Source organism: Macaca mulatta, chromosome 1 (genome assembly GCF_049350105.2).
Source record: "Macaca mulatta isolate MMU2019108-1 chromosome 1, T2T-MMU8v2.0, whole genome shotgun sequence".
In the NCBI taxonomy this organism is placed as follows: Eukaryota; Metazoa; Chordata; class Mammalia; order Primates; family Cercopithecidae; genus Macaca; species Macaca mulatta.
The window spans coordinates 117,210,550-117,228,048 of record NC_133406.1 but is presented as its reverse complement, the minus strand read 5'-3'; the positions used below and the strand labels follow the sequence as shown (position 1 = coordinate 117,228,048).

General features: G+C 48.1%; 2 protein-coding genes across 8 annotated transcripts in view; both read right to left on the bottom strand.

Annotated features, from left to right (window-relative positions):
• Positions 1-320: 320 nt before the first annotated feature.
• MTMR11 (myotubularin related protein 11) lies at positions 321-8,932 on the bottom strand. Of its 2 annotated transcripts, none has more exons than XM_077948566.1 (17): positions 8,182-8,401; positions 7,569-7,605; positions 7,287-7,347; positions 6,974-7,116; positions 6,440-6,518; positions 6,183-6,318; positions 5,848-5,935; positions 5,602-5,690; positions 5,393-5,517; positions 3,923-3,989; positions 3,612-3,682; positions 2,927-3,093; positions 2,471-2,644; positions 2,045-2,227; positions 1,303-1,596; positions 835-997; positions 321-572 (listed from the first exon to the last, which is right to left on the bottom strand). In XM_077948566.1, the coding sequence occupies exons 1-17, from the start codon at positions 8,190-8,192 to the stop codon at positions 538-540; spliced, it is 1,923 nt and encodes a 640-aa protein (XP_077804692.1). In that variant the 5' UTR covers positions 8,193-8,401; the 3' UTR covers positions 321-537. The 2 variants fall into 2 exon arrangements, with proteins under 2 accessions (XP_077804692.1, XP_001097277.3); XM_001097277.5 differs by lacking the exon at positions 321-572 and adding an exon at positions 8,612-8,932 and having other exon boundaries at positions 744-997; positions 7,569-7,690; positions 8,182-8,257.
• Positions 8,933-9,824: 892 nt separating this feature from the next.
• OTUD7B (OTU deubiquitinase 7B) overlaps positions 9,825-17,499 on the bottom strand; it is a 135,874-nt gene continuing 128,199 nt past the window's right edge. For 5 of the 6 annotated variants that reach the window (XM_077970379.1, XM_077970329.1, XM_077970426.1 and 2 more), the window contains one exon: positions 9,825-17,398. In XM_077970379.1, the coding sequence (XP_077826505.1) occupies positions 16,190-17,398 (1,209 nt within the window). In that variant the 3' untranslated portion in view covers positions 9,825-16,189. 6 annotated transcript variants of the gene reach the window in all.

The following is a 17,499-nucleotide window of genomic DNA, read 5'->3' as shown; positions in this document are numbered from 1 at the left end:
CGTAATTGCATGGGGAGGGTGAGGGCTGCTCCAAGGTGGTGTGTGACCACAGGTGAGGGGTGGATAGGATCGGAGCTCAGAGACTTCAGTCTGGATCTCTAGAACAATCTGGCCCCATCTGCCTCTAAATGGGAGACACACACAGAATCCTTTCCCCAAACTGCACTTGAATTCTGCAGAGTCTCACCAAATCCAGTTCCCCTATTTCCTTAGCAATAATACAGTAGATGCCTTCCTCTCTTGGATCATACCCACCTTTTACCCACCACTTTCCTACCTAGGAGAATCCTTTATTCAAACACAAGAAACAATGCCAGTAATGTGTATAAATACTATGCTTTAATGAGCCCCTTAAATAGAAAATTCCGCTACAAAAATACAGAGGAGACAGGGTGTTTCCTGTATCCGCCTCATTCCCATAGAAAACTATAAGGGAAGAAATAGAAGTTGGAATTAAAGCAGCAGCAAGGCGAGGTGAGAATGCGATCTGTAGGCCATCTTGTTGGGACTGATGAACAGCATCTCTGATCTCACGATTTAACATCTGGTTATCCAGAAGGGATGGAACTGGTCTAAAAAAACCGATCAATTTCTGGATTGTTTTTGTTTCTTAATCCTTCAAATGACAAGAAACAAAAATATCCGTAGGAACTAAGCAAGACAGGACAAGAGTTGGAGCAGTTAACACCACCATCTGCAGCAGAAACTCAGACCTTCTTAGTGAACTTAAGGGCTGGAGTGTGAAAGCTGAGGCTGCAAGTCCAGAAACAAAAAAAAAAAAAAAAAAAGGATTAGACAGAACCGTCCTCTACCCCAGATCCCCCTCTGCCCTGCCTTTGAGAATGCCCACAATTTCAGTGGGATTGAGAATGGTATGTGGATCTCTTTTCTTGGAGTGAACTTCAGGAGATATTCTTGGTGTCCATTTCCGTAATAGCTCCTGAAGATGGGATAGCTCATCCTGGAGGCCAGAGATTGTAGGAGCTGAGAGGCCCATCTGGGGAGGAGGCAAAGAGGAACAGAGAGGAATACTGTTGTAGCTCTGGCCCCCTGCTTCTCTGCTACTTCTGGTGTCTTTAATTCTGTTTCCCTTTCCAGCTGTGCCCTAAATTCCACTTAATCTAAGCCACAAGCACTTTCCCGCACCTCCTACACTCCCAAACCCTGTTTGATACCAAGAGGAGTAGAACTTCACTTCCCAGTCCCCCCAGCCTTCAGCTCCTTGCCTTTCCAGCTCCTGTTCATCTGGTTCAGCAGAGTCAAGTCCCTTCTCCCACTCCCAGTCTTATTTTCCCTTCTTACCTGGACCTCAGGCCTTCCCCTCAGGTAGCAGCGTCTCCAGAACCTGATCTGGGGTCCCAGATATCCAGGCAGCAGCAGCCCTGGAGGTAAAGGGCAAGCTCCCCAATGTGAGGGGAGACCCCATTCCTGGTCAGCCAGGCTTTCAGAGGAGATAGCAGGTCGAGGGAGCCAACGAGAAGAGACTGCCAGCAGGGAGGGACTGTCCCGCCAAGGACAGAGCTGATTTAAGGGGGTCAATGCTCCTCTAGAGAAGAGCCACACAGAACTGGGGGGTCCAGGAATCATGAAGCTTGGCTAAAGGGAAAAGGAAATCAGCTGGCAACAGAGAGACCAGATAACCCTAGTTTCCCCAATCTGGATCGGGATAGGGTGTCCTGCTGCCATCCACTCACTGTACTGGTGACTAGAACTACAAGCCTCCCCATGAGAATTCTTCTACCCTCCTCATTAGGCTTCAACTAAGCCTCAGGACTGATTAAGGTTGATTTTAGGGCAACTTATGTGTGCATGAGACAGGAAGATGAGTAAACAGACTTGAGGAAGGACAAAAAGGGTGCCCTCTGTGCTATTCTAGGACTTCTGTCTTCCTAGGGACACCCAGGGACTATAAGTGACAGCTGCAGAAGAGTAGTGGAGTAGCTTTCCCTAAGGAACTCAAGACATTGTGTCTTTCACTTCTCACTGTCTAGTAGCATGAGCCTGTGGGAACGTCAAGGGAATTTAGGAAGTTTAGACACTTCACCTGCGGTCTAGGGAGCCAGGAATCTGGACAGTGTTCTGGGTCATAGCCAGGATTCTGGAATTGTAGTATCTGTGCATTGCTATAGCGTAAATCCCAGTCCCAGACAGACAGCTGCAGGTTAAAAGAGTTCCCAGCTGGGGGCTGGGAGTATCCTGGGGTGTAGACTTGTGTATAGGAGTTTAACTGGACAGAGGAAGCAAGAAAAAGGATGGTTACACACAATCCTCCCACATCTAGAGACAATTCATGAGATTCTCACCTCTTATTCTAGGAAAGATATAGGGCAAAAGTCCTGTCCTGAAAATGAGACTAAATCTCTCCCTCCCCACCCACAGACCTCACTTCTCATAAAACAAATCAAGACCAAACTTCAGAGAGTACATCTCGATGGAAAAAAAACACAAGTCAAAAATAGAAGTCACTGACCTGTCCGCTCTGCTTTCCGCGCTCCCAGGGGGTATTTCTCAGGAAGGTAAGGGTGTCAGGAACCCTGACGCTGTCATGAAGAGCAAGAAGGAAAAACTCAGAGAATTCAAAATCAGCTGGAAACTGCTGGAGGAGCTGCCAGACACAATCAAGGAAGAGGAGAAACACCGGAGCCTGAAAAGAGAGAAATTAAGAGGTTGGAAGGGATTATTGGGACCCGAAGAGGGGGGATGATGAGATGATAAGGGAATAGGGGGCACTATGGAGGTCGGGGAATGAAAATCTGAATTGAGGGTAGCAGGGGCTTATGAGGCCTCACTCATCAGGATCTTCATCTCAGCCTAACCTTGGGGCCCTTCTGACTGGATTCACCTCCAGTGAATTATACAAAATAATTTTCTCATTCTCTTACTTCTTTAGTAATATCCCCCCGATGCCATCCCAAATTGTTCTCACCTCTTCACTGGCCCCAGTTCCCCCAAGCCGAGTCAGGAAGGGATGTCCAGCTGCCACCCACTCTCGCTGCACTAGGGATTGGAAGCCAAACAGTGTTCGGGCTTCGGGGGCTGAAAGCAGCTGGACGAGTGAAGAGAGGAGGCCATTGAGATCACGATCACCGCGCTCTGGGTGATAAAGAGGAAGAAGGGACAAAGAAGAGGGGTCCAAGAAACTAGGGCAGAAGAGAATGAGAAGAGAAGTATGGCAATGAGAAGTGAGAGGCACAGAGGGGAAAGGTTTGGGGTAGGAAGGATTGAGAGAGCACATAGAAGTGAAGAAAAAACAAAGACCTTGAATGATTCACGTCCTAGACTCCACCCGGATAGAAATACCCAGTTTCACATGTAAGGGGCAGAATCATAATTCTCAAACCAGCTTCCACACTGCCCTTCCCACCCCAACCCCAGTCCCCATCCACTGATGGAAGGAAAGGAACAAAGGGGCTAAGACCATCCTAGTATCAGGGACCACAAGGTGTGATGGGGAGGCAGAGAGAGCACTGAAGGATGAGAGTAGAGCTCGCAGGTAGTTCCCAGGAACAGGAGAGGAAGAAGCCTTATGGGTCTCCCTCCCTGAATGCAATCTGGTCAGGTGGGTAAAGAAAAGAGGCAAAGAATGGAATGGGCTTACCCAAGGAACTCACCTTGAAGTATTACAGAACGAACCCTGGATGTCACTAATACTGAAATGTCACTGGCCTTTCGAAGACAAGCCCTGGAGGAGCAGATGAGGAAGAGGGAGGAAAAATGATAAGCCTAGGGGAATGGAGTGACGGGTCATGGGATGGAATAAGGCCGACTCCAAATCCTACCCCTCTTTCTTCTAAAAAGCAGAAAATGGCAGTCTTCTTGGGAAGCTGAGGAGAACTAAAGAAAGGCCATTTAGGAGCCCAAGTTAACAGAAGGTTGAAGAAGGTTGAATTATAAATGATGGCTAGAAGAAGCGAAGGAGTACCTGATATAGTCCAGCCATCGTGTTCCTTCCAGGGCTGAAAGCCATTTATCCTCAGCCACAGATGAATCTGATAGAGAGTAGAAAGATCAGAAGGGCAAAGAGATTAGAACTCAGGATTCAGGATTCAGGTTGATAGCCTGCTGGGTTAAGAATAGGAATGAAAAGTAATTGTAAATGGCCAGGATGGTTTTCTAAAATTAAACTGTGGTGATGGTTGTACAACATTGTAAATACCATAAAACTCACTGAATTGTATACTTCAGTGAAGGGTAAATTTTATGGTGTGTACATTATGTCTCAATAAAGCTGTTTAAAAAAGAATAAATTGGGGTCAAGAAGACAGGAAATCAGTGAGTCTGTGGGAGAGGTGGGAGAGATGGGAGGTGAGTAGAAAACAGTCTCACTGGCCAGGCACGGTGACTCATGCCTATAATCCCAGCACTTTAGGAGGACAAGGTGGGTGGATCACCTGAGGAGTTCGAGACCAGCCTAGTCTAACACGGGGAACATGGTGAAACCTCGTCTCTACTAAAAATACAAAAATTGCCAGGCATGGTGGCAGGCGCCTATAATCCCAGTTAGTAGAGAGGCTGAGGCAGGAGAACCGCTTGAACATGGGAGTTGGAGGTTGCAATGAGCCAAGATCGTGCCACTGCACTCCAGCCTGGGCGACAGAGGGAGACTCCGTCTCATCTGCCTTTTTTTTTTTTTTTTTTTTTTTGAGACGGAGTCTCGCTCTGTCGCCCAGGCTGGAGTGCAGTGGCGCGATCTCTGCTCACTGCAAGCTCCGCTGCCTCCCAGGTTCACACCATTCTCCTGCCTCAGCTTTCCTAGAAGCTGGGACTACAGGTGCCCGCCACCACGCCCGGCTAATTTTTTTGTATTTTTAGTAGAGACGGGGCTTCACCGTGTTCGCCAGGATGGTCTCGATCTCCTGACCTTGTGATCCGCCCACCTCGGCCTCCCAAAGTTCTGGGATTACAGGCGTGAGCCACCGCACCTGGCCTTTTTTTTTTTTTTTTAAACAAGTTTCACTCTTGTCGCCTAGGCTGGAATGCAATGGCACATTCTCAGTTCACCCACCTCCTGGGTTCAAGCGATTCTCTGTGCCTCAGCCTCCCAAGTAGCCAGGATTACAGGCGTCTGCCACCGCACCCAGCCAATTTTTATTTTTTTTATTTTTTTTTATTTTTAGTAGAAACAGGGTTTCACCACGTTGGCCAGGTTGGTCTCAAACTCCTGACCTCAGGTGATCCACCTGCCTCGGCCTCCCATAGTGCTGAGATTACAGGCGCGAGCCACCATGCCCAGCCGAGACTCCGTCTCAAGAAAAAAAAAAAAAAAAAAAGAAAAGAAAAGAGAACAGGCTTATTGGACTAAAGAGCTATTCATCTACAGCAAGCAAAGGGTAAACCAGGTTAGGCTCAGCAGACCTAGGGGTGAGGGTGAGGGGTCAAAGGTTATTCTCACCAGGCAGGCAGAGGGCCCTCAGCCTTAGGTGGGCAAGTTGGACATCCGCAAGGCTGGGCAGCTCATCCATAGTGTCTACCAGGACAACATCTGAATGCCCAGCCTGGAGCATCGACTCCACTGCTCTGGAGGGGAGGGAGTCAGGAAATAAGAGAAGGAGTCTGCCCTGAGCACCTAACCCTTGATTCTTCTCATCAAGCCTCCCTCACCTGATATCCTCCTTATTAGGGTCGCTGGCTGTATAGAAGCCTCCACAGCGGAGAAGATCACTGCCTCCAGGGTGATGCCAGGACAAGCGCTTCACATGGGACAGAAGAGGGTCATTGTGGGAGAAACACCTAGCTCCACGCTACCCTTGCCCCCACACAGACCTCACAGAGGTTCCTCCCTCCACATTGTCCCTGGCCTCCCATGACCCTCTAATCCACAGCCATTACCCTAACCCTCACACTGACCGGTCCACGGCCCTGATGAAAGTGGCCAAATGCTCTCCTGACCTCACTGTCCAGAATTCGGTTAGGGACCCAGAAGTAACGGGGGAGGCTGTGAAATGAGAGTGGTATTACAGTTTGACTCAGTGACTTCATTACAACGTAAAGCTGTTATTACAAGGAAGCTGCTTCGGAGGGACCATTCCAAGGGATTTCAGGTTTAGGGATCTAGGAGGTAAGAGAAATAGCTTTGTGGGTGTCTAGGAGGCTGGAGTTTGTGGGAAGTCCTAGCTTTAGAGGATCAAGGAACTAAGGGAAGATTGAGAGAGCAGCAGGGTTGGGGTGCACTGGGGCATCACCTGGTGGCTACGTCGAACCTCTCGTTGACCGTGCTGACTCTCCAGCCTCTGGCTGCCTGCTTCTTCCGCTCAGTCTCCCAGTCTTCCGCTGTCTCCATGAGAGGAACTGGTGGTTTTCTGGAGCCAGAAGCCTGGCCTAGAACAGGAGTGAGACATAGAGGAGGAAGGAGAAAATCGGAGACAGCTTCTCGGCTCTTTGTCGTCAGCCATCCTCTGCTTTTTCAGATTCTTCCTTACCCTAAAGTACTCTCACTCACCAGCCTTGCTCAGGGTTATCCCCAAATACGGTTGGGCTGGATTGCTCTGAGCTCTGGCTTGGACAATGGCCATGGTCACCTGTGGAGGAGAGGACATTCCATCCTTTGGCTTAGGCTGAGTAAGTGAAAAGAAGGAAATGGAGCACATGTGTTGCTCCACTCTCTTTGCCAATAATAAAGAACAGTGAAGAAAGTCCCTAGAGAAGGGGGCTTCCTCAGGTCATGGGGACTGGGGTCGGGAGAACAAATCTGGAACCACAGAATCCTAGAATAATGATTCTGGGAGGAATCCTGGTTTTTCAGAGGAGGAAATTCGCCCAGAGTCACACTGCTGGTAATTAATAGAGTAAGGCTGGAGCGCAGGCTCTTTACTCTCATCACACAATCATTTATCCCAGCCTTTTAGCCTTTCCTTGAGAGAAGCAGGGGGAATGATGAGAGGATCCCAGGGACTGGAGGAATCTCGGAAATTGTCAGTGAGAGGATCCCAAGGTTCTGAGATGAGGAGGAAGCCTCAGGTTAGGGGCCTCTTACCTGAAAAGCCTGAGGCTCTAGGCCTCCAGCCTCAAAACCAACTCTGAGTAGCCGGAAGTCTCGGCCATGAATCATAATCTCCTCAGGGATAAATTTAAGCAGGGACCCTGGACGGAGGAGCTGGACTCGGGACAAGCCGCTCACTGAAGTGAAGAGGTACAGAGCAGTGTAACCATGGACCAGGGTCCCTCCAGAAGGGACTCTTCCAGCCCATCCCACTCCATCCCTGCTGTTTTCTGAGAATATAGGAAGGATGAGGAGGAGGGAGTTCCAACACACCCAGTGAACCCTTCATCAAACCCCCCCAACTTACCAGCCTCTAATCGCCCAATGTTGACCAGGGCAAAATCATATTCACTGCTTAAGGGAGTGTCCTAGAGGAAGCATGTGACTGGGTAGACATCTGAAATGGCCCTCATTTTCCTACTCTGGCAGCCCCAACCCCTAGGGTGCAACTACCCTAGAGAGAGTTCCCACTGATTATCAATGACACATTCAAAAGACAGCCCTTAACCCATAATGTTTGTCTAAATCCTGCTAGACTCCCCTACCCATTTCCCACTAGCTGTCATTTTTGTTGCCCCAACCATCTCACCTCATTCTGCTGCCATCCACAGGGCTGGAAGGTGACCCTAAAGTTGGTACAGATCAGGGTTCCAGACAATTCCGGTTCCAGCCCCTTCCTCAGCCCTGGGGCCCATGCTAGGATCTGCTCCCCTAAAGGGGAAGAAGGGAAGCCCCGTTATGACTATTCCCAGTGTTGCCCACACTTGGATACACCCACCCCTCTGAGAAAGGGAGATCTAAATAGGGAAGATTAAAATCCTCCCCAAAGCCCACTACAATGTAAGCTTATGAGGAGGAAAGAGATGTGTGTGTGTGTGTGTGTGTGTGTGTGTGTGTGTGTGTGTGTATTTAAATTTCTGTAACTAGAACAGAGCCTAGAACAGGGCCTGGCACATAGCAGGCACTAACTATGTATTGAATAAGTAAATTTGAAAAGGGGTAACAGGGTCAAGGAAACAGAAGGAATGTCAAGGTCCAGCTCTCAGCCAGCTCTAGAGGCCGTTGGGGAGGACAGTGAGCCTCAGGCAGAAGTACTTTGAGCCAGGAGAGGAACACAGGGGTATCTTTGGTGAGAGCATGAAACGAGATTGGTATAGGATGAAATTTGGAAGAGTCTTTGGAGAGTGCTAGGGCATTATTACCTGGGAGGCATCTGGAGGCCAGGCAACTGCTAGGCTGACGACTCCTGTGCTCCGGCATCCTGCTTTCCTGGACAGACTTTGGTCCAGAGAGTTGAGGGGGGTCTAGAGTTAACCCCTAGGCTCCCCAACTCCCCAAAGGTAGCTGCCTTTAGAGGCCTACACTCACACTCTCGGGGGAAACTGAGATCAGTGTCTGTGGGGAGCTCCAGACCTACCAGGGCTGGCAGACAGTAAAGGGAGGGGCTGGTTAATGGATAATGAGACAACGAAATTGAGACTATGAAAAAGACAGACCAGGCTCCATCAGCAGAAGCTGATAGGACAGACACACCCTCCTCCTCCTCTAGAACCTTTGCTTCCCCCTTTTATCTCCACCTCATCCCCATTCTCACCCTCTTGCCGACACCCCCCCCAAATTCCTTCTCCTTACCCCCATCTCTGGCTCCTCCTTCTGGGGGGCAATGTTGAAACTCTGGCCCCGGCCCCCCCACCACATTTCTCTGGCTCCATCCGGGGACGGAGCAGTTAAGGGTGGGAAACCTCAAGGATGCTCACCCACCTCAGGGAGAGGCTGAGTCTTGTTGAGAAGAGGGCAGTTAGGGAGAGGGGTAGGGGGTTGGACACAAGGGAAAGGCGCATTTGAGGTGCACAGAGCAGAGTGTGGGGGTCCTCGGAAAGGTGTGTCCAGCCCAGCCTGAGAAGTCTCCTCGGAAACTTCAGTCGACTCTGGAGAGGGCGGGAGAGATGCCCAGCCCCTTAAAGGAGAATACACACAATTCTGGAAAAGTGGAGAGGAAACGGTGGAATCTGAGACGGACGGGTTGGGGAGAAATGGGGACTGAGAGAAAAATACCGACTCTCTTCTTTACCCCAATCCCAGACCCTGTTCTCTTCCTGTTCATGAGTACTGGGGACTGTTTGAGGGGAGCAGCTCTATTGATTATGAAGCTGGAATCATTTGGGCTACCTCTCTGGAGTGTCTCAGTGATGACTTCCCTTGGAAGCTCAGTTCTTTTGTCTTCTCAAAGGGGTTTGGGGCAGGGAGAGGGGTAGGAATGTGAAAGTGGTTCAAGCCTCCTTGTCCCCTCTTCCAGAAGAAAATGAAAATTAGACCTGGGGGGAATTAGGTGGGGAAGCAGGGAAACTGGTTAAAGTGGTTTTGCATGTCTTTCTCTAGAGGGCATGACACAGACATCATGTGAAGAGTGCAGTGGAGAAGTATAAAAAGAGATGGAAATGTGTCCAAGATGCAGGCACAAGTACAAGTATGCTTGTGTGCAAGTCTTGTGGATGCAGGTGGGACAAAAAGATCTTACCAGTTAATCTTGCCCATCACGTAGATACACAACCAATTGGTGCCCATTCCCATATGTGACTCCACCCCTCCAACCCAGACACCAGATCTCCAAATGAATGATTCATGTTCAGGGCTTTCACAGGTGAGGGCTGGAAACCTCTCTTCAGCTCAACAGTCCATCCCCCGTCCCTCCCATCTGCAACCCAAGAAGCAAAGCTGGGTAAGAAAAGCTGGGAACAAGGAGAGAAGTCAAGGAGCTGCAGCTCCTTTAAAGGAGGGGGACTTGGGGACAGCAAAGCAAAAATCTTTATTTAGACATGAAAAAGACAGAAAATAAAATACAAAATAAGAGTTAATGAGCTGCTGTTTTATTGCTTTTGAATCTACAGAGGCAGCAATCCTTAGGTGGGGGCACCAGTTTTCCAAAGTGACACTCAATTTTTCCCTCCCCCCAGTACACCACCCTTCTGGCCTCAGCTTTCAGTTTCCTGTCTTGGCTGCAACTGTGGAAATAGTGAAGATATTGTGAGACAGGAAGTCAGTCTGCAACAAAGAGGTATACACCTGCTAGGAAGGTGGCCCAGAAGCCTGATTCTAGAAGTCCTAAAGGCTACAGAGCATCACCACCCCACCTCCCCCTAATGCATTCCATGGGCCTCAACCTCTTGGGGGAAGAAAATACTTCCCAAAGTCTGTTGTAAAAAGAAAATAGGGGCTGGGAGCAGTGGCTCACACCTGTAATCCCAAGCACTTTAGAAAGCCAAGGCAGGCGGATCACTTGAGGTCAGGAGTTCAGGACCACCTGGCCAACATGGTGAAACCCCATCTCTACTGAAAACACAAAAATTAGCCAGGTGTAGTGGCTCACACCTATAATCCCAGCTACTTGGGAGGCTGAGGCAGGAGAATCGCTTGAACCCAGGAAGCAGAGGTTGCAATGAGCCAAGATCTCATGACTACACTCCAGCCTGGGCAACACAGCAATACTCCATCTCAAAAAAAAAGCATAAGAAGAGGTGTGTACCTAACTTTTAAATCCCATTATCCACTTTCCTTCTCACCACCATCCTTTATTCAACAGCCTCATTCTATTATTTAGCACTTTGAGGTGTGGAGACAGTGGAGGAACACGGAGGAAAAAATATCGGGCAAGGGAGTGTGGGGGCGGTGGCTCATGCCTGTAATCCTAGCACTTTGGAAGGCTGAGGTGGGTGGATCACCTGAGGTCAGGAATTCGAGACCAGCCTGGCCAACCTGGTGAATTCCGACTCTACTAAAAAAACAAAAAAAAAAGAAAAAAAAAAGGCCGGGCGCGGTGGCTCACGCCTGTAATCCCAGCACTTTGGGAGGCCGAGACGGGCGGATCACGAGGTCAGGTGATCGAGACCATCCTGGCTAAACCCCATCTCTACTAATAAAATACAAAAAACTAGCCAGGCGAGGTGGCGGGCGCCTGTAGTCCCAGCTACTCGGGAGGCTGAGGCAGGAGAATGACGTGAACCCGGGAGGCGGAGCTTGCAGTGAGCTGAGATCTTGCCACTGCACTCCAGCCTGGGCGACAGAGTGAGACTCCGTCTCAAAAAAAAAGAAAAAAGAAAAAGAAAAAAAACATTAGCCAGGCGTGGTGGTGGGTGCCTGTAATCCCAGCTACTTGGGAGGCTGAGGAGGCAGGAGAATCGCTTGAACCCAGGAGACAAAGGTTGCAGTGAGCCGGGATCGCGCCATTGCACTCCATCCTGGGCGACAAGAACGAAACTACGTCTCAAAAAAAAAAAAGTGGGGGTTCGGGGGAAATTAGGAGAAAAAAATTGGGAGATTTGGATCAATACTTAACCAGGAATGGAGTGGGCAGGAGCTGAGGGTTAAGGCTGCCTCTCCCCATCCCACACACCCCCAGCAGAAGTACTAGATGAAGACCAGGGTGGAGAGGCAAGGGGCTATGTCAGATTTTTCCATTTTCAGAATCCTAGTCTGGCTGCAGGTTTGTGCCAGGAGTAAAGGCTGCTGGGAGGGGCAGCCGGAGGAGGGAGGTGGAGCTGAGTGACTCACAAGATGAGTCACAGATCCAGTTATAAGCACAGAAAGAGGCCAAGGTCCTTCCCACCCCCATTCCTCTTAACTGCTACCAGCCAGCTTCCGTTGCTCTTTTCTACTGCCCCTTACCCACTTGGCCAATGCAGGAGGTGGCACGGAGAAAGTCTACATGGGGACATCGTAATATTTTGTTACCCAACCAACATATGGAGGCAAAATACCCTGTGATTTGCAGACGGGGTGTCTGCAAAGTAAAAAAGACAGAATGCCTGCATGACTCATCCAAATCTATAGTTGAAAGGCCTGGAGGGAAAGAAGGAAATTAGAAAAATCTGGAGTGCAGGTGATTCCAGGCCGGGAAGGGGCTTCTAATTCTGTCTTCTCACCTGTGGCTGTACGTCTGGGGCACTGACTCATTGGAGAAGGAAGACACAGAGGCCGGGCACGGTGGCTCATGCCTGTAATCCCAGCACTTTGGGAGGCCAAGGCTGGCGGATCACCTGAAGTCAGGAGTTCAAGACCAGCCTAGTCAATATGGTGAAACCCCGTCTCTACTAAAATACAAAAATGAGCTGTGCATGATTGCGGGTGCCTGTAATCCCAGCTACTTGGGAGGCTGAGATGGGAGAATCGCTTGAACCCAGGAGACGGTGGTTGGAGTGAGCCGAGATCGCACCACTGCACTCCAGCCTAGGCGGCTGAGGGAGACTCTGTCTCAAAAAAAAAAAAAAAAAAAAAAAAAAGAAAAGAAAAAAGAAAGAAGACTCAGAGTCCAGAGGTGTCTGAGTAATTCAGAGACAGTCATCTCTGAAATACTCTTTACTGAGGGAAAAAAAAAAAAAGTGACTGGAACCTTGGACACGTGGCTAAAAGGAGTAAGAATGGCGAGAGCTAGGTTCTCAGAACACATTCAAAACCAGCCTCCTTCTTTTGGGCTCAGTATCCCCCTGCAGATATACAACATGAAGTCACTGCTAATTCTTGTTTGTCTGTGGGCCTCAGTTTTGCTTGATAGAAAAAAAAAAAAAAAAAAACCAAAGCTGAGCTAATAGAAGCATGGCCCTCTACAGCACTGAGTTTAACACCATCCCCACTCCTTAAAAAGACTGAATCTTTAAAAAAATCTTTGGATATAATCTTTTTATTTTGTTGATAAAAACCAGTATGGAGGAAAGACTTCTAGTTAACTCTTGTAACTTTCAATAAATGCAGCATAGGTTAAGGAAGATGCAGAGGCCTAACCTACAGTAATACTTACTCCACTGGAGATGGGGCGGAGAGCATAGCAGGGAGGGAGTAGCACTGTCTAACATCAAAAAGGGAAAAACAAGAACCCTGAAAATCTCCCCTCTCCATTAAAAACTTCAGTAGGTACCCCAGTTGCCCTGGATTAAAGGAACTAAGTGCACTTAAATGTAAGCCTGAGAGATATATCATCCCTCACTTGGGGTTAAAGGGTCTACCTTCCCCCTTCACTCACACACCCCTCCTTAACTAAGCAATTTTTCTGCCCATTTCCAGTGCAGGCCATATGTCCCTTCTTTCCTTCTGTCTAACCCAGTAACGACATGGGCTTGCCTCTTCTATTCCCTCATCCTCCCAAAATACCACAAACCAAGCTGAATCTATATTAATTTCCCAGGCATTATTCCTTCACCTCCCCCCATCCCACCAAGTCCCTCCCCAAAAGAATGAAGCAAAACAAACTTCACTATCTCCTATAAAAAATATCCATTGTCTCAGGGTCTCTCATCCTTAGAATGGAGAGGTTTTTCAATGCCTCAATAAATAGTTACCTTCCCAAATAAAAAAAATAATTTATTTCTTAATAAAAAGCTATAAGGCCGAAAGCCCCATTTTACCATATTCACCCCACACCACCCCTCAAAATTTCCATCTTTTTTTATTTGAAAATAAGGCAAAAGGAATTGGGATTGGCTAACTTATAAATAAAAACAAACATGATACAAGGTTTTTTGTTCATTTGTCCTCAGTTGTTAAAAACAAAAGTATTAACTAGAATCTAACAACAGATCAAATCCAAACACAGCAGTCCAGTGGAGAATCAAACTTTTCCGGCTTTATTCTCTGGGAAAACCCCTGGTCTGTTTTCATTCCTATTGGTCCAGGCCAGCATCCTATGATATGGAGGCCTAAATTAGGAAAGCTAGGTGAGCTGTGCAAATTCAGGGTGTCTGAGCCACCTGTTGTTGTTTGGTGTGTGATGGGGGTGGAGGCACACACAGTGGTGTTCTCACTAGTGTTGTTCAAATCACAGAAACAGGGACGTAGCTAGGGTGAGGTGAGTAAAGCACTCACCTTGGACACAAAATTTAACGAGTGCCCAAAAACCCAGTAACCAAGATAAATACTATTTTAATGCAGCATTTTTTAAAAATCACAATTAATGTAAAAAAAATCTATGATGGACAATGTATTAAAATTTAAATTAAAATGATTCATCCCTATACTTACTCAATTCAGTCCCACTTCCCTCCTCCTAATCTCAGTCCTGTCAGATCCTGTAAGATTTCACTATTTTACTCAACATAAATTTTTTGCACTAATTTTTTAAATACTGCATTTTTAAAAGTATCTTGATTAATTAGTTTTATAGTAACCCTTAAATTTTGCACCTTAGGGGAGTGCTCATCTCATACCAGGTTCCAGACCTGCTTAGACATATACACATCCCTTCCTTTGGAATCTCACTGCTTCTTTAAAACAAATCTATTTTCAAAGAAAAAACCCTAAGAATTAATAGCCATAGGAAATTATTAAATCAGATTTGGAAAATAGGTGATTTCTGAGTTTGTTGAGGAGAAAATAACCTTTCTAAACCGTGAGCATTTCCAATGAGGACAATCTTGACTGGCTACCGAGGAGGAAAACACACACACATATATGTACGCACACATGCACATGCATGTATGCACAACTGCTTTAGATCAAATGTGGGGATTACGTCCCATGGGATAGGTTATGAGTACATACCTCAAAAGAGAAATCCAAACACAGAAAAACAGCCCCAGTTAATACTCTGGACACATAAGTACACTTATTCTCCTTCTTCACATCCACCCGGGAGTGTATACAATTGCATAGTTGACTTTTTTTTCCCGGAAAATAATATAAAGAAAAAGGAAAATTGGCCCAGGATAGGTCTTCTGGTTTAAAGCTCTTAGAAATGGCTCTGGCCAGAGCATAGGCTGTTTAGACTTGTGCTTTGTGCAAAATGTGAAGGAGCTCCCCCTCCTGTGTCCACATCCCCACTCCCAGCCCCTAGAGAACAGGGATGGGTCAGGGAAAGGGAGAAATCTAAAGACAGATCAGCTCATTGGGAGTCATCTGTGCTCTGTGGTTATAGTTCACTAAAATATATTTCTCTAACTACCTTTTTATAAATTGCCCCTATATATTTCAACATCAGTCCTAATATCAAAAATATCTCTTCTTATAAAGTATTTTTAATTATTTTAATAAACTAACCACAGATTAAGGTCAGCTATGGCTTAACAAAAGAAGCCGGGATGTTAAGTTCATTCTCCAAAAGTAGAGCAAAGGGAGAAAGAACCACTTAAGTAGGAGAAAAAAAATCATTTCTTAAATGTTTTTGCTTGCTGGGGTCTTTTCCTTAAAAAAAAGTCAATAAAATAAGTTGCTTTCTACAGAAACGCAGCAGCCATAAAGGATTGTAGTGCTCTACTTAGGTTTTTGGTTTTGTTTGAAATAGTCTGGCTAAAATGTCTGTCCTCCCACCCCTCCCAAGGTGCGCTCAAACCCCAATGTATGGTTATTGCCGTGGTTAAAAAATAGATCAGTTCTGTCCCAATTCACCTGGAGAAAATGCAACACGCACGACTGCTATTCTCACCACGCTCTTCCCTTTCCCACTGGGAACTTAAACAAATACAATTAAAGACTTAGATGAGGAAAAGATAGGGGGTAATCAGCAATCTCTTCTCAACTCTTCTCAAACTGAAACAGGTGACAGATGACTGCTTGGAAGGAAATAAAGCTTAAGAGGAAAACGATTTCCCTTTAAGTTCCTCCCTTTCCCATCTAAACAAACGGATTTAAACTACCCCCACCTCCTAACAGGCACCCATGAGGACACATTACTGCCTTGTCTTTCCAGATCCTTCAAGGAGAAGAATTTATCCAACCTTAATTTCTATCTTAATTCAAATCAATAGCAAATATGTCCAATTTCCCACTTCCCCTCCACACCTCTCACTCCACCACCATGTGCTTTTTCCCAACCTAAAGAACTTTGGTTTTCTTTTATTGACTGAGAACCTCCTTTGCCCATTCCTCCCCAAGACTTCTGCCCACCTCCCACCCCCACACACCAAACCTTCCCCTGCTACTTTCTCTTAGGTCCTTGGATGGGACCCAGGAGGTTGTAAGACAGAATCGCCATCTTTCCCCCTTGTACCTCAGTCTCATCAAGTCAAGCTCTGCAGGGGAATAGTACAGCCCCTGGGGCGCCATCCAGCCCCGACCTGCTCTTGCCAGCCTGGCAGCACTCCTGTGCGCACACACTTAAAAGTTTCCAGGCAGGCTCCCACAAACATTACTGCATTTGCCCCATCAACATGGGGACTGTGTTCTTGATGAGCCAATTAGTTGAGCTTAACTTTGTTTAGCCTCCTTGCCCTTCAATGTTCCACCCGTTCAGAACCTGTGCACCAGGAGCTCCCCATCCGGTTCCCGCTCCCTCCTCCTCAGTTCTTCCCTGTAACAACAGGAACAGAAGTTGTTTGTCTCAGGGTGTCCATAGAAGCTGCAGTTCGGTTGTTTGCATTTGGTCTGGGTTGGGGGAAGCCCCCGGAGACCTCCAGCCCATCCATCTGGCTCAGGGGGCTCTCTGTAGCCATTGCTATAGGAATTGGCCACTCGGTAGGGGGGTGGTAACAATGTACCCCTGTGAACTCCATCCTTAGAGTGGCTGCCTGGCTCCAGAGAAGGGATGCTGTCCTGATGGGGGTAGGGTCGCCCAGGAGGGCACTGTCTGGGGAAGGTGGCATATGGTGGTAGGCCCCCGACACATGGACCTCCTGCCAATTGCCTCCGGGGTTCCTGGCAGTGGACTCCACCCCCAGAAGGCCGAGGGATAGTAAAGCCCCCAGGGTAGCCAGTAGAAAATGCCATTGCCTTGGACTCTGTTGGGGGACTGGTCGGCTGCTCTTCCCTAGCATCTGGCTCTGGCTTTTTGGCTGGAGGAGGGCCACCCCCTATTCCTCCATTCATGATCTTCCTCTCTGCCTCCTTCTGCTTCTGTTCTGCCAGGAATCTCTCCTCAGCATCAGAAAGGTAGCGCTGGATCATCTCCTCCTGATACTGGTGACGGTGACCCATCTTCAGGGTTCCAACAAAAATAAACTTCCCCTCCCCTTGCATGGCAGTCCTCAGAATGCTCAGGCTCTGCATCACCTCCTGGCTATACTTGCTCCCTCCGTTACCAATAGACTCAGCTGGGGGCTTCTCAGACACAGGCCCATCCCCAGCTGCCTCCTCCTTGCCACCCTTCCAGCTCTTCAGTGCGTTTTTCTTCTTCTTCTCCAGTGTCTCAGTGCCGCTGCTTCCCCCCGACCCTGTCCCCACCCCTCCAGGCTTCGACCCCTTGCTGTGCATCAGGCCCCCCATGTTCTTCTTGAGCTTGCTGCCCAAGGTTTTGCCAAAGCTGCCCAGTTTGTTAGCTACAGAATCTGCTCTCTTCTTTTCCTTCTCCCGATCTCGCTTTGACTTCTCCTTCCGCCGGCCGCCCTCGTTGCTGGTGGAACTGCTGCCAACTGACTCCTTGTCTGAGTCTCCAGACTCAGGAGTGGACCGGGGCTCATCTCCAGCTGAGGCAGTGGGGGACTCAGGCTGGGCCAGAGGAGCCTGGAAGAGACAAGAACACTGTTGACAGTTATCCCAGCAGCCCGGGATGGGGGAATCCCCCAGGGACTCTAGCCCATCCATCTGGCTAAGGGAGCTCCCTG